This window comes from Myiozetetes cayanensis, unplaced genomic scaffold (genome assembly GCF_022539395.1).
Source record: "Myiozetetes cayanensis isolate MyiCay16 unplaced genomic scaffold, myiCay2020 scf32, whole genome shotgun sequence".
In the NCBI taxonomy this organism is placed as follows: Eukaryota; Metazoa; Chordata; class Aves; order Passeriformes; family Tyrannidae; genus Myiozetetes; species Myiozetetes cayanensis.
In genome coordinates this window covers 5,696,605-5,712,423 of record NW_026087544.1, presented here as the reverse complement: position 1 = coordinate 5,712,423, position 15,819 = coordinate 5,696,605, and the positions used below count along the sequence as shown (strand labels likewise).

Sequence of the window (15,819 nt, the reverse complement as noted above, 5' to 3'; positions counted from 1 at the left end):
CCCCTCTCCCACTCCCCGCTGGCCCCCAGGGGAGCAGAGAATGAAGCGCTGGGGGTACAAACTGCTGGGGGAGGGGTGTCTGTCCGTCTGTCCATCCTCAGTGAGGAAGATGAGGCGGGGGGGGGAGGGGGTGAGCCCCAGCGTGGGGACCAGCCCGTGTCCCCCTTCTCCTGGCAGGGCCGGGGCTCTCCCCGGTTCCACGGATGGATGGAAGCGGGGAGAGGAGCTCGACATCCATGCTGGGATGGATCCCGCGGCAGGGGAGTGGAGCGGGACGGGGCCGTGACTCAGCTTCCCCCTAAAAACCCCCGGTCTGGCTCCCCCCCTCTCCTGCCCGGCCGAGCCGGCGGCACCGGGGACCCCGGGGCCCCCCGTGAGGTGTCCGCGCTGAGCGGGGGCCAGGGCTGATGTCACGGCTCCGGCTGCGGATAAACAACCGCTCCCGGCGGGAGCACAAACGGCTCCTCTGTTCCGGCCCCGCTGCTCCGGCAGCGGCTCCGCGGCCCCGCATCGGCGGCTCCAAACACCCCCGGCCCCGTGGGGGGGGGGGTACAGGAGTGTCACCCCCCCAGCCCGGTTGGGGGGATGCATTCCCGGTTAGGGGAGTCCACATTCCCAGTTTGGAGGTGCACATTCCCAGTTTGACGGGTGTCCATTCCCAGTTTGGGGGACCACATTCCCAGTTTGGGGGTCGGCACATTCCCAAACTGAGAGATGCACATTCCAAGTTCTGGGGCTGAACATTCCCATCTGGGGACGGACATTCCCAGTTTGAGGATGTACGTTCCCAGTGAGGGGAGTGCAAATTCCCAGTTTTAGAGGTGCATATTCCCAATTTCAGAGGTGCACATTCCAAGTTCTGGGGGTGCACATTCCCAGTTTGGGGGGTGCACATTCCCAGTTTGAGGGGTGCACATTCCCGGTTTTGGAGGTGCATATTCCCGGTTTTGGAGGTGCATATTCCCAGTTTTAGAGGTGCACATTCCCAGTTTTAGAGGTGCATATCCCCAGTCTGGGGGTGCACATTCCCATTCTGGGGGGTGAAGGTGGGATTGAGGCCCCCCGGCCACGTGCCGAGCTCGGGGGTGGTGCTGACTCCATCCACCATCCCATAGTCCAAGGGCATCCTGGCAAAGTTTGGAGTGTTTGGATGTTCCCGGCTCTGGTGGCAGCCGGGATCCCCCCCCGGGTGGGTGCTGTCGGTCCCCCCCCCACCCCACGGCGCCAAGGCCTGGCTTCCCTGGAACATTCCCAAGGCCTTTTCCATCCTCCCCCTGGCCCTGGCACAGATCCTGCCCCCCCCACGTGTGCTCAGCTGCTCCCGGTGCAGCCCCCAGACCCCCCCCCAGGGGTCGGGCCCCCCTTGGCTCCAGCCGGGCTGAGCCAGAGGGAGCCGGAGATGCATCCGGGTGGCACCGGGTGATGCCAAGCAGGGGATGGGACACACAGGGGGGGGCTGTGGCCCACCCAGCGCCCTCATTTAGGGTATCCCAGGGTGCTGGGGAGCACCCATGGGTCCTCCTGCCGCCCCAAAACTGCTGCTGGCGGCACCTCTTGCCCTGCCTGCCCCCCCCCGCCAAGACTCGGTGGGTGCCGGTGGCAGCTGCCCGGCAAGGATTTTGGCTCCGGCTGCGGCTCCAGCCACATTCCCCGGCGGAGGGAGGATGGAACTGGAGCCTGACATGACTCAGCCCCGGCCACGAGGGCTGGGGACACTCTGGTGACCCACACGGGGCCACAACCCGTCCTCGGCCACCCTCCCAGTCTGGCACCCACCCCTGGCATGGGCGACCCTTCCCCGAGCCCGGGGCTGGGCTTTACCCGTGCCCGCTGTACCCCCAGGGATTCCCCGCAGGTGGGGGCAGATCCCCCGGGACCCCTCGTGGTCAGGGCCACCCGGGCCCCGCGTGGTGACAGCCCTAAAAAGGGACCTTCTCGGCAGGCGCCGGACACAGCCCGACCCTGCGGATCCCTCGGTGCCAGCCTGGCCCAGGTCCCTGGATCCGGCCAGAGCTCGGCTCCCGTGGGGGCTGAGCCCGTGGGGAGAGGGTCGAGCCCGTGGGGAGGGGCTGCAGCCCGGGGAACCTGAGGCTGGGATTGATCCGGGCTCGATGGGATATTCCAGGGGGTCCTGCTGTGGGAGCAGGCAGCACGGCAGGGACGGAAGGGAGGAATTTTTTGGGGGGGATTTACCGCGGGACGAAGGCTCCGACCACACGGTGACATCCCGATCCCACCGCTGGCCGGGACAGCGCCTGCCACCCGCATTTCTGCGCTCCCCAGGGAACGGCCCGGGGACCTTTCCACGGGGATTTCCAGCCTGGCCACACACCGCTCCAGCACGGATCGTGCCGGGGGGGCGATCCTGGCTCCGCTGAGCCCCCCAGGGACTCGTCCATCAGCATCCCAGCCCCGTGAATCACCGCTGGGAAGGAACTGATTAAGATCTCGCAACACTTTCCTGCTGGAAATAACTTTCTCCGCAGACGCGGTGCCAGCTCAAAGGCTCGGCTTTGGACGCAGCCGGTGGTGGGGGGGGGAATCGAATACACTGCAGATTTTATCCCTGATTTGGGGCTTGCTGGTGGGGGGAAAGGCCTCCCAAAATGAAGCTCTGGTTTGGGATGTGCTCCTGCTCCCGCGGGGGAAGGGAGGGAGTCACGGAAGCAGCAGGACTGAGGTGCAGGGATGCTCTGAACTCGGACACGGTGATGTCTCTGCACAGGGATGGTGTGCTCGTGTGTGCTCCAGGCCCTTCGGAGCCGGGAACATCCCATATTCCCCCTCCTGCATCCCTGTATCCCCCCTCCTGCATCCCTGCATCCCCCTGTGCCCTGTGCCAGCAGTCCTGGGGACCCTCAGGACGCCCAGAACCCCCAGAGCCTCATCCCACTCTTCCCCTCAGGGTGGGCACAGCAGCCCCCACACTGGTGTGGTGTCACCGAGTGGTGACACTGCCACTGGGTCCCAGTTTGGCAACTGGGAGAGAGTGACAACCAGCCCGAGTTTTTTCCTTCCCCCTTTTTGTCCAGCCGTGCTGAGGGCACGGGGGAGGTGCTGCCACCGCTGTCACCAAACGGGTCTGTCTCTGCCCCGTGACTCAGGGATTTCGGCAGGTTTGGGAGGGGAGGAGGCGCAAAAAACCACTTCCCTGCCAAAAAAAAAAAAAAAAAAAAACCAAACCAGAAGAGGCGGCGGCTGCTGCTGCTCTCGCCCTTCGTCACACGGGAGGTGGGTTAATATTAACCCGTCCCCCTGTCCTGCTGCCCCTCCGTCCCACTGCCCCACTGCTCGTCCCATGACCGGGATGTGACACTTTTCCGGCCGCTCTGAGGGGGCTGGGGGGTGAGTGAGCCGGGGAGAAGGGACAGAGTGGTCTCAGCTGCTGTGAAAAGGCCCCACGTGCTGGCACGGGGTGCCCGTGAGTCACCCCCGGGGTGCTGCGTCACCCACCGTGTCCCTACTGTGCCCACCCGGGTGTCCTCCCAGCCCGGGGCTGCTGAGGCTCCCAGGGCAGCCCGTGGGGGAGATTGAAGAGCAATCTCTGGTTGTTTTGGGGAGAAAGGGGTTATTTTGCCAGGTCGACTGGTTTCTAACGCGCCCCCCTCCCCCAGCCCCGTCACCCCCCTCCCCCTTCCCCCTCAGATTTGATCTGTGGCTGTTGCTCAGGGACACTCGTGGCTGATCAGACCTGGGTGATAACACATTTGTGACACAACACGCGGCCCCCACGTGCCCGTGCACGGCCGATGCCACCCCTGGGCTGTCCCTGCTGCCCCCAACTCCAGACAGCCCCCGGTCCTTCCCCAGCCCCCCATTGCTCCTCCCTCAGCTCCCCGATCCCAGCACTCCGCTTGCCGGGGATCCCCTGAGCTCCCAGAAAACCCCTCAGCAGCAGCTCCTGCAGCCCCAGCAGCGTTTCCTGCCGGTTCAGAGCTCGGATGTGGTGGCTGTCACCCACGAGTGGCCCCGCTGTCACCTCCCCTGTGACAGCGCTGTGTCGGTGGAGAGCTTTGTTTGCTGCTTCCCTGTGCGGGTGAGGAGCCCTTGGCACGGCCCTGGATCACCTCGTGGTCGCTGATTGCTCCCAGTGCCTGCAAAACAAACAGGAAGCCAAGGGGAAAATCCTGGAGTTGGGAATGGGGCCGCTGCTGCATGGCCCTGGATCCACCCCACAGGGATCTGTGTGTGCTTCCCTGACCATGGATCCACCTCACAGGGATCTGTGTGGGCTTCCCTGTGCATGGATCTGACCCCACAGGGATCTGTGTGTACTTCCCTGAGCATGGATCTGACCTCACAGGGATCTGTGTGTGCTTCCCTGACCATGGATCCACCTCCCAGGGATCTGTGTGAGCTTCCCTGAGCATGGATCCACCCCACAGGGATCTGTGTGTGCTTCCCTGAGCATGGATCCACCTCCCAGGGATCTGTGTGTGCTTCCCTATGCATGGATCCACCTCCCAGGGATCTGTGTGTGCTTCCCTGTGCATGGATCTAACCCCACAGGGATCTGTGTGTGCTTCCCTGTGCGTGAATCCAGCCATGCACTCATGGATCCCTGCTGCACACATGGAAAAATAGATGTGCACCAACACACAGACCATCCATGCCCATGTGGATCCATCCATGCACACAGATTTGTCCATGCCCACATGGATCCATCCACTCACACAGATCCATCCATGCCCATGGATCCATCCATGCCCACATGGATCCATCCACTCACACAGATCCATCCATGCCCATGGATCCATCCATGCACACAGATCCACCCATGCCCACGGATCTGTCCATGCCCACGTGGATCCATCCATGCACACACACGTGTGTGCAAGCGTGTGGGTGTAGCTGTTTGTACACGTGTGTGCGTGGTGTGTGCACACGTGTGGGCCTGCACATGGGTCTGGGCGTCACGTGTGGGGTCTGGGCACACGGTGTGAGGGCTGGGCACGTGTGTGTGTGTGTGTGATGTCAAGGGTGAGCACGCACACACACACACGTGTGCAAGGCCCAGGGCCCTGTGTGTGTGTGGAGTGTCTGTCCCTGGTGCATGCACATGGGTGCACACGTGTGTGCGTGTGCTATGGGATGATCATGCACATACACACACGTGTGTGTGAGCACATAAAAAAGTTCCCAGGGGTGTTCCTGCCCTTGGGAGATGGGTCTGTTCCTGCTGTGCGTGTGCACACATATGTGCACATACATGTGTGCCTGTGCCCATGCACACACGCGTGTGTGCAGGGCCCGGTGCTGGGCACGTGTGTGTGCATGGACGCGTCCCCAGGGGTGTCCATCTGTGCACACCTGTGTGTGTGTGCGCGGGGTGAGCACACACGTGTGTCCGTGGGGTGGGCCGGGTGTGCCACACGCGGGGTGGGCGCCCCGAGCCGAGCGGTTCCGATCCGCCCCGAACACACCCGAGCGGTTCCGATCCGCCCCGAACACGCCCGAGCGGTTCCGATCCTCGCCGATCCGTGGCTGCCGATCGTACCCGAGCGGTGCCGAACCGCTGGGCTCGGGCGGCCCGGGCGGTGCCGAGCGGTTCCGACGGGCCCCGAAGCGGTTCGGAGCGGCCGCGGTGGCCCCCCCGGTACCGGCGGTGGCCGCGCTGTGCTCGCCCGGTGCCGCTCGGTGCCGGCCCGGCCCGTCCGGTCCCGGCGCGGGGCCCTGGCCGCCCGCCAGCCCCTTTCTCATAAACCACATGCTGCCGCGGCGCTATAAAGGGGAGCGCGGCCGCGGCGGCGGCTCAGCCCGGCCCCGCTCGGCCCCGCCGCTGCCGCCGCCGCCTCGCCCGCTCCGCCCGGCCCCGGCCCCACGGCAGCCCCCCCATGCCCCGCCTCGGAGCCAAGGTACGGCGGCCCCTCCCCGAACCCCCGCGCCCGCTGCCACCTGTGCGGGATCCCCGGTTGTCCCCGGGTCGGTCCCCTCCTCGGGGGGTCCCGGCTGCCGGTGGGGGATGTTCCAGCCCCTGCTCGGTTCGCGGTTCCAGCCCCGGATCCGCGGGATGGAACTCCGGCTCCAGTCCCATTTCCCGGCTCCAACCCCGTCCCGATTCCCATTCCCGGCGCGGGGAGGCCCCGGCTCCAGTCCCGATCGGTCCCCGGCCCCAGCAGAGTGATGCTTCAGCCCCGGCTCCATTCCCCGATCCGCTGGATGAGGCTCCAGCCCTGTCCTGGTCCTCGGTTCTAGCCCCGGACGCGCGGTGAAGCCCCGTTCCCGCCCGGGTTCCGAAATCCAACCCCATCCCGGTCCCCGTTGCCGGCGGGGGGAGGTCCCAGCTCCAGCCCCGTTCCCGGCTCCAGCCCCGGCTCCAGCCCCGCTCCCGGCTCCGTTCCCGGCTCCAGCCCGTCCCCGGCGGGGTGAGGCTCCGTTCAGCCGTGGCCGCATCTCGGCGGTGGCCCGGGAGGCATCTTGGAGTTTCACAAGAGGGGAGGATTCCTGGACACCCTCCAAGGGAAATTCCCCCCCCACCCATCACCCAGGCACCCTGTCCCTGCCGGTGCCCCGGCAGAGGGGCGCACCCCCCACCCCGGGGGTCCCCTCCGTCCCCGCTTCGGGGGTCTTGGCTCTGGGACAAGCCCCCCTTGCCCACCGGGGTCCCGCCACGGTCCGGGGCCTCCCCGTTCCTTTGCAGGGGGACTGGGAGGGGAATTTGGGACGAGGCCAGCGCTGCTGCATGGAAAGAGCCCGGCGGGTGCAGCTGGGGGGGTCCGGAGGGTGGGAAGAGGATTTTTGGGGCTGGGTGGGTCAGTGTGTCAGACGGCTCTGGAGAGCCGGGGCGGAGGAGGAGATTTGCAGGAGAGACGGAGAAATGGTGGGGGAGAGGGGAGAGGGGCTGGATGGGCAACGTGGAGGTGGCCAAGAGCCACATCCAGGCTTGTGTCACTGGGCCCTGGGAAATTCCCTGCTGACCTGGTGCTCCTAAAAATAGGATGGGGACGGGCGCGGGGTTGGAGGACCACAGTGGGATTATCCCGCTGGACCGTGGCCAAGCCTCGTCCACCACAGAGGTGGGGGGTGGTGGGGAAGGGCAGGGGGCTCGGTGTGGGGTTATCCCTGCTCCAAGCTTTTCCTGTGCCGTGCTCAGGTGTCCCTGCTCCGCTGCACCCTCCTGTCGTCCCTCCTCCTCCTCCTGGTCTGCAGCATCCATGAGACGGAGCAGAACAGCTACTGCCAGCAGATCATCACCGAGAGGCACCTGGCCGAGCTGCAGGAGCTGGTGAGTGCCCTCCGGGGGCTGTGCCGGGGGATGGGGGATCGCTCGGGGCTGGGCGGGCACGGATCGACCGTAATTTAGGGCCGAAATAGGGAAATCAGGTGGTTTTCAGCTCCCCCTGTGAAGGGATGGTACCCAGGAGCTGAGCATCCGCGGGCACCGCGGACAAGTGGGCACCGAGGGGTGACAGTTGTCGTGCCTTTAGTAAGGGGTGGCTGTGGAAAAGCGCCAGCAGGAGGGATGGGAGAAGAGGGAAGCAGGAGTGTGGTCGCGGAGGGGTCAGGAGAGGGGCTGGGTGGGCGCGGGGACGCTGGGGAGCGGTGGAGAGGCCGGCGCTGCTGGCTGGGGTGTTTTCCGGGCGGTTCTGCAGGGGTTAAGCGGAGGAATCCGGCTGCATTCCTGAGTCCAGCTGCTTGCCTGGAAGCTGGGCTGGCAATGGGGCTGTGGGTGGGTGGCAGGCAGCGAGGGGGGCCGCTGGCCAGGCCGGGTGGGCGATGGAGCCGGCGGGGCTGGGGCGGTGGGTGCCGGCGTCCCACGGGCAGCTCCGGGGGCCGGCACCCCCACACAAACCCCCGGCCCCACCGGAGCCGCTGCCGGGGCCGTGTCTCCCTCTCCGTGGCCCTTGGCTCACCTCCGAGCGGGGAATCACGCGGATGTTCAGGGCAGAAGCGGGAATCGGGGGCACGCAGGGATTTGCAGGGTTGTCGCAGATTAAATTCCGCCGGGAGTGCGGGAGAGAGGCGGGAGAGAGGCGGGAGCGGCGCCTCCGGATCCGCGGCTGCTTTTGCTCCGAGCTCCGTGTAACCGCCGTGTCCGGGCTCCTTCACCTCTTCCTCTTCAGCCACCACTTTAACCAGAAGCTGCTCAGCTTCCTCTGCCCGAGCCCTCCCTGCCACCCCCAGCCCTGGAGCCTTTGCTTTGCACTCCCGGGGTTTAAAGCTGGGTGCTGGTTGTGAGGGAAGAGGAGATTCCTCCAGCCCCGGAGCCTTTTTGCTCTGCACCCCCGGGGATTCAAATTTTGGCGCTGGTTGTGGGGGAAAAAGGGATCCCCCATCCCTGGAGCCTTTTTACTCTGCACCCCCGGGGGGTTCAAGCCGGGTGCGTGGCTGTGGGATGGAGCAGGTTTGAATGGAAGCCGTGCTTTTCCTGCTGGGGATTGCAGCCCCTCTCCTCGCTGATGGAGGAGCTCCAGCGCCTGCAGGATAATGGAGCAATTGTTTCCGGGCCGGCATCCCAGGCTGGGAGGAGAATCGCCGGGGCCCGGCAATTCTGGCAGCCCTCGCTCCTCCAGGCCTGGGATGCCGGCCCGGAGGGAGGGGATTTTGCTCACAGGGTGGGTTTTTACTCCGCTTGGAAAGGGTCTCGTGGCACGGGGGGCCGGCGGCGGCGCCGCGGGGGCGACCCCGGCGCTGTGGGATGGCGGGGGATGTGTGACCTCGGTGTCACGGTCGCCTCCTGCGAGCCGGGATGCTCCTTTGCAGCCTGGGTTGGGCGGAGGGGCAGACCCGGGGAGGATTCAGCAGGGCTGGGGCTTTGCTGTGGCGCTGGCAGGAAGAGGAAGAGGAGGAGGAGGGGGAGGAAGACAGGTGGGGTGGGAGCAGGCAGGGAGAGGCAGCCAGGGGACTGCAACATCCCGGTGGGAGGAGAAATCCCAGGCTCACCCCTGCCAGAGCATCGGCCTCGGGGATGTGGCTGTGTGAGGAGGAGGAGGATGGCGTGGGATGAAGCAGAGTTGGGAGATTCAGGGGACTCAGGTGCTCAGCTCCAGCCCTTTGGAGCCCCTGCCCTGTCCCCTGGGAATGTGGGTGACGCCCCCCCTGCTCTGTCCTTCCAGGCTGACACCCAGATGCAGCACCCGGGCAGGGTCTCCTTCAAGTTCATCGACAAGGTGCAGTTGGTGAGTGGCTCCTTGCTGGGGACAGAAGGGGACAAGGACCAGGAGTGGTGCGTGGTGGGGGGCTCCCAGATCCCAAATCTCCCCTCTCCTGTCTCCCTGTGTGGGAGGCAGCCCAGGAAGGACCAATCCTGCTTGGCCAGGTGGCTTCCAAGTCCCAGTTTGGGCATCCTGTGGGACTGTAGAAAGGTTTCCCCCAGGCAAGTGCCCACCCAGTAACCACTCACTCTCCCTTTTTTTGGGGGGGGTCTGTGTCCTCAGAACGACTCCATCTGTTATGTGAAAGCCGCCTTTCCTCTGCTGGGCAAGATTTTGGAGCGAACAGAGTTCAAGGAGAACTCCTCCAACGCCAGGAAGATGCAGACGGTGCGCAGGATGTACCGCAACATCGACGAGAACGTCGACCCCTGCATCAGGGAGGAGGACGATGAGGAGAGGATGGTACGGTGTCCTTGGCTCTGGGTCCTCACCCTGGGTTGAAATGGGGTGTCCAGACCATCCTGGGGTGGGTGCACGGGCAGAACCGTGATGTGGAGCAGAGTTGGGGGTGTCCACGCTGTCCACGGACATGAGGAGCCACCAAACCTTGCCCTGAGGGGGACACTGGGTGGGTCACAGGGCTGATGCTGAGCCTGGCACTTCCTCCAGCTGTCCCAGATGTGCTTCAAGGAGTTCACCACCTCCCCCTACGAGATGCTGGTGCTGGTGAAGGATTTCTTCCAGGACATCAACCAGCTGCTGCAGAACCAGGAGACCTTCGAGAAGGATTGCAGCCACGTCTACCGCAGGGCCTGCCCGGGGCCCAGGGGGGCTGAATCCCCACCAGGTGAGAGGCCAGGGCTTTGCTCTGCCCAGTTAAACCTGTGCCAGGCTCGGGGGGGCTTGGGCTGACCTGCATGGAGCAGCTTGAGAGCCACGTGTCCCTGCGTGTGGGCACACGTGGGCACCTCGGTCCTTGTCACTCGGGGCGGGTGTGGTGCTGCGTCAGCGAGCTCTGTGTCAGTGGCAGGGGGAGAAGGGGCTGGCTGCCCTTTGGAGGTGGGGTGTGCTGGAAGCAAGGCCAGGGAGAGGTGCTGAGGGGGGCATAGGGAGCTGTCTCCAAGGGCTGGCTGGAGGCATCAGGCTCGGCTCCCGACTCAAAGGCCCGCAGGAGAAACGGAGGGGCTGGGACTGCCACGCCACCGACGTGCTGCATGACCCGGGCTGTGTCACTGCAGCTGCCTCAGTGTCCCCTGGCCAAGCCTTCAGGGAGAGTGATGCTGCCCCCCCCACCCCGTGCTGTGTTTGCATGGCCCTGGAGGAGCTGTGTCCTGTCACCTGTGGGAGCTGTGTCGTGTCCCTGTGCCCTGGGGGATGTTAAACGTGGCTGGCTGGCTCCTGCAAGTCCTGGATAACCAACCCACTGCCATCGGCTCAGGGGACCCGGTGACACGGGTTTGCTTCATCCCCCCTGCTGCTTGTCACCTCCCTGCCCTGCCTGCTCCTGCCTGCTCCTGCCTGTCCCCTGCCTCTCCCGTTTTTTGGGGGGCTGTTTGACCCGCTTGCTCTGGGGCAGGGCCGGGGGTGCTCCCCCCGCCCTCGGATCTGCTGGCTGTGCCCCTCTTGGAGGCTGGTGACCCCACGGCCCTCTCTTCTCTCTGCTTCTTTCAGGTGTGGGGACAGATCCTGACTGCAATTGCCTGTCCCCTGCCCTCCCTCCTGCCACCCAGCCCTCCCTCTCCGCTGCCACCCGTTCGGGCAGGGCCGTGACCCCCGTTAGCACCCGGCTCCCCCCCAGCCCCCTCCGTGCCACCCTGGCTGACTTAGAGACCCCATCCCAGCCCCCCGGTGCCACGGACGGGGGCTCGGGCACCGAGGAGCTCCCGGGTGCCGCCGTAGGTGACACGGCGTCGGTGCCGCCCCCCGGGATGCCGCAGATCCCGCAGATCCCACCGGATCCCGCCGACAGCGCCGAAGCCGCGCCGGACGCAGCCGGGATGCTGAGCCTGGCGGCGGAGGAGGACGAGAGCCCCGGGGATGGAGAGCTGGGCGAGTGGGGCACCGTCCCCCGGCCGGAGCCGGCCCAGCCGCGGGGAGCCCCCGCGCTCCCGGAGCAGCCCGGCGGGCTCAGGACCACCCCGGCAGCACAGCCCGGCCCCGGCCCCGCGGGCGGAGCCCGGATCCACCCGGCCCCGCCGGCCGAGCCCGTCACGCAGCTCCGCTTCTCCAGGATGGCCCCGGAGCTGCGGGGCGGCCCCGGGACGGGGCCGAGGGCGCGGGGCTGGGGGCTCAGCAGGATGAGGGGCCCCGAGGACGGCGCGGGAGCCGGGCCCAGCTTTGACTCGGGGTTTGTTCCGGGCACAGAGCAGCGCAGGAAGGAGCCGCCCGGCCGGGAGGGCCTCCAGGAGCCCCTGGTGTTCGTCGTGGTGCCCGGCGTGGTGGCCGTGCTGCTGGCAGTGGGGGGGCTGCTCTTCTACAAGTATAAGTGCAGGGTAAGAACCCCCCTGTGCCCGCCCCAACAGCCTCTCCTGCCTCAGTTTCCCCGCGTGGCCAGTGTGGGTTGAGCCTCGTTTTCCCTGTCATTTTGAGATGGGGCAAGTGGAGGAGCTGAGTGGGGTTGGGGGGTGTTATTGGGGAGATCTGCCCCTTCCCCAGGGCTCATTCCCTGTTTCCCTCCCTCCACACAGGTCCTGCAGCGGCCGCTGGAAGACGGAGGCTGTGACCCCGAGGAGCCAGAGAGGAGGTGGGTGTGATACCATCCTGCCTGGGGAGGGCTTTGGGAACCCCCACCCCAGCGACTCTGCCCTAAGCTCCCCACCTTTCCCTCCCAGGGCACTGCAGGGAGCGAGGGAATGTCCAGAGCTGGAGACTCAGGACCTCTGAGGTGAGCAGGGGGCTGGGTGGGACCTCCCCGGGCTCCTGTCCAAGCCAAGGTTGACTCCCTGGACTGTCCACAGGCAGGGAAATTGCGGGTGGGAAGGCGCTGGAGAGGAGCAGGTCTGGGCCCCAGCGCTGCCAGCGTGCGGTTTCTCAGCTCGTTAATCCATTACCGACCGCTTTCTTAATACACCAACTATTTTTTCCTGTGGTTTCCATGCGTTTCTCCCCCTCCCTGGCAGATCCTCAGCTCCCCCTCACGTCTCTCCTGCTTTTTTCCCAGGGCCCCAGGCGGGATGTGAAGCTGGTGGGGGACGGATCCGGGTGGAAGGATCCCGGCGCTCCCTCTTCCCTCGGCCAGAGACTGCAAACCCTCCCTGGCAGGGCCCAAGGGACGGGGGGATGTGCCCCCAGTGGGACCCCTAGCACCGGGAAGCGACGGGCTGGACGGTGTTGGACTGTCACGGGGCGGTGCCAGTGGCTGAGGTGACAACTGTGGCGCTGAGCAGGACGCTGGAGATGCTGGATTTGGGATGGTGGATCCTGCTTGGACGTGGCCGGAGATGGAGAGGTCCAGCTCCCGAATCCGCCGGCTCTTCTGGTTTGGAGCAGCACCCGTTGCCTCCCTCCACCCTGCCTTTCCCGAGGCTTCAGCTGGAGCATCCTGGATGCTGTGGGGGGGCTCCCCCCAGCCCTGACTTGCAACTCAAACCCTCACACTGTGAATATTTAAAATCCCCCACCCCGTGCCCGTGTGGGGCCGGGTTTGGGGGTGACCCTTGGCACCGTCCCTGTTCCCATCCTCCTGCCACTCCGTGTCCGAGCTGGCCTCGGCCTCGCCCTCCTTGGGGGCTGTTTCTGACAGAGCTGATGAGAGTTTTTATCCTGCACAAGTATTTTGGAGGGGCCCCCTTTGCCCCTCACGGGGTCTTCGCCACGAGCTGGACTCGCCGGGATCCCGTTCCTGCGCTCGGAGAAGGGAATGGGGCCGGGAAGGACGGGATCCACGTGGGCCTGAGAGATGGAGCAGCCCCAGCCGCGCCCCCCAGGGGGGCTTTTTAAGCTCAGCTGGATTTGGGAAGAGCCTGGTTTGGGATGCACCAGCCTTGGAGACCCCCTAAAATCCAGCGGCTCCGTCCGGCCCCGGGTGAAGCGTGGCCTGAGCTGCTCTGGGGGTTTGAAGTGTTATTTTTTTTCTGGGAAGGATGAAAATATGGACAAACCAAACTGCTTTTAAGGAAAAGCATCGCTATTAATTTGGGGGTTTTATATATTATGTGTATTTATGAGTGACAGAGGAAGGGGGTTCCTGCGTGAGGGACTGGTGTAAAGCAGGAGGAAAGCCCTGATGCAGCAGGAAGGCCGGGGCCAAACTCCTGCTTGTGGTGTAAATTTACACCGTGGAGGAGCCGATCCTGGAGGGGGAAAACTTGCCTTTACCCCCATTGGATTGAATTTGCCTTTTTTTTTTGTTTGTTTTGTTTTGTTTTGTTTGTTTGTGGGTTTTTTTGTTTTGTTTTTTATACAATGAAATGTTGAAATATTTTATACAAAGGCATTTAAAAAAAATCTATTTAAAGAAAATAATGGAAAACCAGCTTGTATATTTAATATTATTAATAAACAGAGAGGTGTAGCTCGGTGTAAGTGAGGGGGGGGGTGGAGCCTGTGACACCCCTCCTTCCCCCCGGGGTCCCTGAGGGGCAAAGTCCTGGGTTGTGTCACCGTGCCCTGATGCCCTGTGGATGCACAGGGGAGTTCATGGCCACTGGAACGAGGGCAGAGGGATGGGATGGGATGGGATGGATCCATCCTTCCTGCCCCCGGCACTGGGAGCTGCAGGCACCGGATCTGCTGCTGGGGCCCCCCCAAAAAATCTACGTGGAGCAGCTGCCTAAAGCAAACACACTTGAGGCAAAAGTTTCCTGGAGCCGCTTTGCTCGGAGAGACGGCGCTGGAAGAGGCATTTCCTTCCTCTCCCTCAGCCCCCTTGGCTCCGCTTCCCTCTTTCCAGGAGTGGGGGAGCCCCATGTCCCATCCCCTGCGGGGATCCAGCCTTTCCTGGGGGATCCTGGGGCTTCCACCTCATCCTGAGCCGCTCCCAGCTGCTGGGGGGTGCGGGGTGACCCTCCCGTTGCTCATCCCCGAGGAGGGGGGGATGTTGGGAAGGGCAGGATGGGATCCAGGAGCGTTTGTGGGTGTTTGTTTGCTGACAAACAGGATTCCTCGAGGGGAGCTGAGTCAGCCCAGCTCTTCCTCTCCTCAGCGGCAGCCGGGGGTTTCCCAGGTCCACATCCCCTTCCCAGGGAAGTGGGACCTATAAATATCCTATAAATAGCCCTCTGGATCCGGGCCACCATCATTATGGTCGGATTTGGGGGGGTATTTGAGGTCAGAGGCTGCTCTTAGGGGTGGGCAGAGTGCCCAGATTTGAGGGTGCTGGGGGCAAACAGCCCCTTCCCTGCTCCGGGATGCTCCAGGCAGCTCCAGGTGGATGCTGCCCAGGAGAGGGTGTTCCCTCTGGAGCTTAAAGCTTCGGGAGAGCTCGGGGTTTACACCCCACAGTCCCTCAGCCCCAGCTTTTTCTGGCTGTTTTGTGCAGCCCAAACCTGTAGAAGCAAACGTGGAAAATGCAGTAAGAAAGCAAAAGTAAAAGCCTTTCTCCTCATCCTGGGGTTCAGACTGGGAGGGTCCTCCGTGCCTCTCGTGTCCCCAGCCTTTCCCCCACCCTACCCCCGACCCGAGTGGGAGCAGAGAGGAGATTCTGTGCCCCAGGCCCCTGTGATTTGGGAGGGTAAAACCTTCTCTGACCCCCCCACACACACTTTGGGGATCCCACAGCTGGGGGGGGGACACCGAGTTGTGTCCCTGTCTCCCTCCACGCGTGTAGGGAAGGGTGGAAAAGAAACCCCCGTGCCAGGGTTGAGTGACAACAGGGGGTGGTGGCACCCCGGGTGTCCCAAATGGGTGTTTGTGCCTTAAAAAGCTGCTTTGACGGGGTGAGAAAAACGGGATTTGGGGGGAAAAGGTGGATGCTGGGAGGGAAAGCGGCTCCTGGGACTTGGAGCGAGGGCTGGCACAGGACGGGACAAGGCGGGACGGGCTGGGGTCGCCCCGGGGGTCCCCAACATCCCTGGTATCGGCAGGGCTGGGACCTCCCAGGCTCATCTGGGACCTCCCCTTCCCCCCAGGCACCCTGAGACCACCCCAAGAGCCCCCCCCAAGCGCCTCGCGAGCCCCCCGAATGCCCCGAGCGGGCCGTGCCCACCCTGGGAAGCGTCCCCGGCGCGGCCGCGGGCACCGCAGAGCTGCTGACGGGGCAGGAGCGCCGGAAAGGCCCGGGGGCTGCGGCTCCGGGGGCACGGCCGGGCCGGGACAGGGGTTTGGCCCGGGAGCCGCTGCAGGATTTTGGTGGCCAGAGAGAGCGTTTTGCGGCCAGACGGAGCGATTTTGGTTAAAAGCCCTTATCTGTACTTCCCCCTCTTCCCTCCCCCCCCCCTCGGGGTTTAAAGCCAAGTGCTGATGTTTGCCCGGCTTGTGCTTTTTCAGGGAATGCCCTTGGGAAAGAGGGGCTCGGCCCCCCCCGTGCTGTGTGTGGGGTCGGGTCAGGGTGCCCCGGGGTCAGGGGGTGCCTGTGCTGGGACAGGGGCACAGCGGGGCCCCAGAGCCCCTTTGGGGACCCTACAGATGGGGCCCCTCGGTGTCCATGGTGGGGTCAGGGCTGAGCCTGCCCGGGGTCCGGGGGGCTGAGAAACCCCCCACGGCTGGGCACCCACTTCTTTGATTTAACTAAGAATCAGGCTAATTAATCGAATTTATTTGATGAAAATATTGATAGCTAAACGTA

The 15,819-nt window shown here is 64.5% G+C and overlaps 1 protein-coding gene across 3 annotated transcripts; it reads left to right on the top strand.

The window, feature by feature from the left end:
* Positions 1 to 5,771: 5,771 nt before the first annotated feature.
* CSF1 (colony stimulating factor 1) lies at positions 5,772 to 13,591 on the top strand. 3 transcript variants are annotated; one of them, XM_050327161.1, is made up of 9 exons: positions 5,772 to 5,855; positions 7,094 to 7,225; positions 9,057 to 9,119; positions 9,378 to 9,557; positions 9,765 to 9,942; positions 10,767 to 11,587; positions 11,783 to 11,838; positions 11,927 to 11,979; positions 12,256 to 13,590. In XM_050327161.1, the coding sequence occupies exons 1-8, from the start codon at positions 5,835 to 5,837 to the stop codon at positions 11,976 to 11,978; spliced, it is 1,503 nt and encodes a 500-aa protein (XP_050183118.1). In that variant the 5' UTR covers positions 5,772 to 5,834; the 3' UTR covers position 11,979; positions 12,256 to 13,590. The 3 variants fall into 3 exon arrangements, with proteins under 3 accessions (XP_050183118.1, XP_050183120.1, XP_050183119.1); XM_050327163.1 differs by having other exon boundaries at positions 5,773 to 5,855; positions 11,460 to 11,587; positions 12,256 to 13,587; XM_050327162.1 differs by lacking the exon at positions 5,772 to 5,855 and adding an exon at positions 6,785 to 6,820 and having other exon boundaries at positions 12,256 to 13,591.
* The last annotated feature ends 2,228 nt before the right edge of the window (positions 13,592 to 15,819 follow it).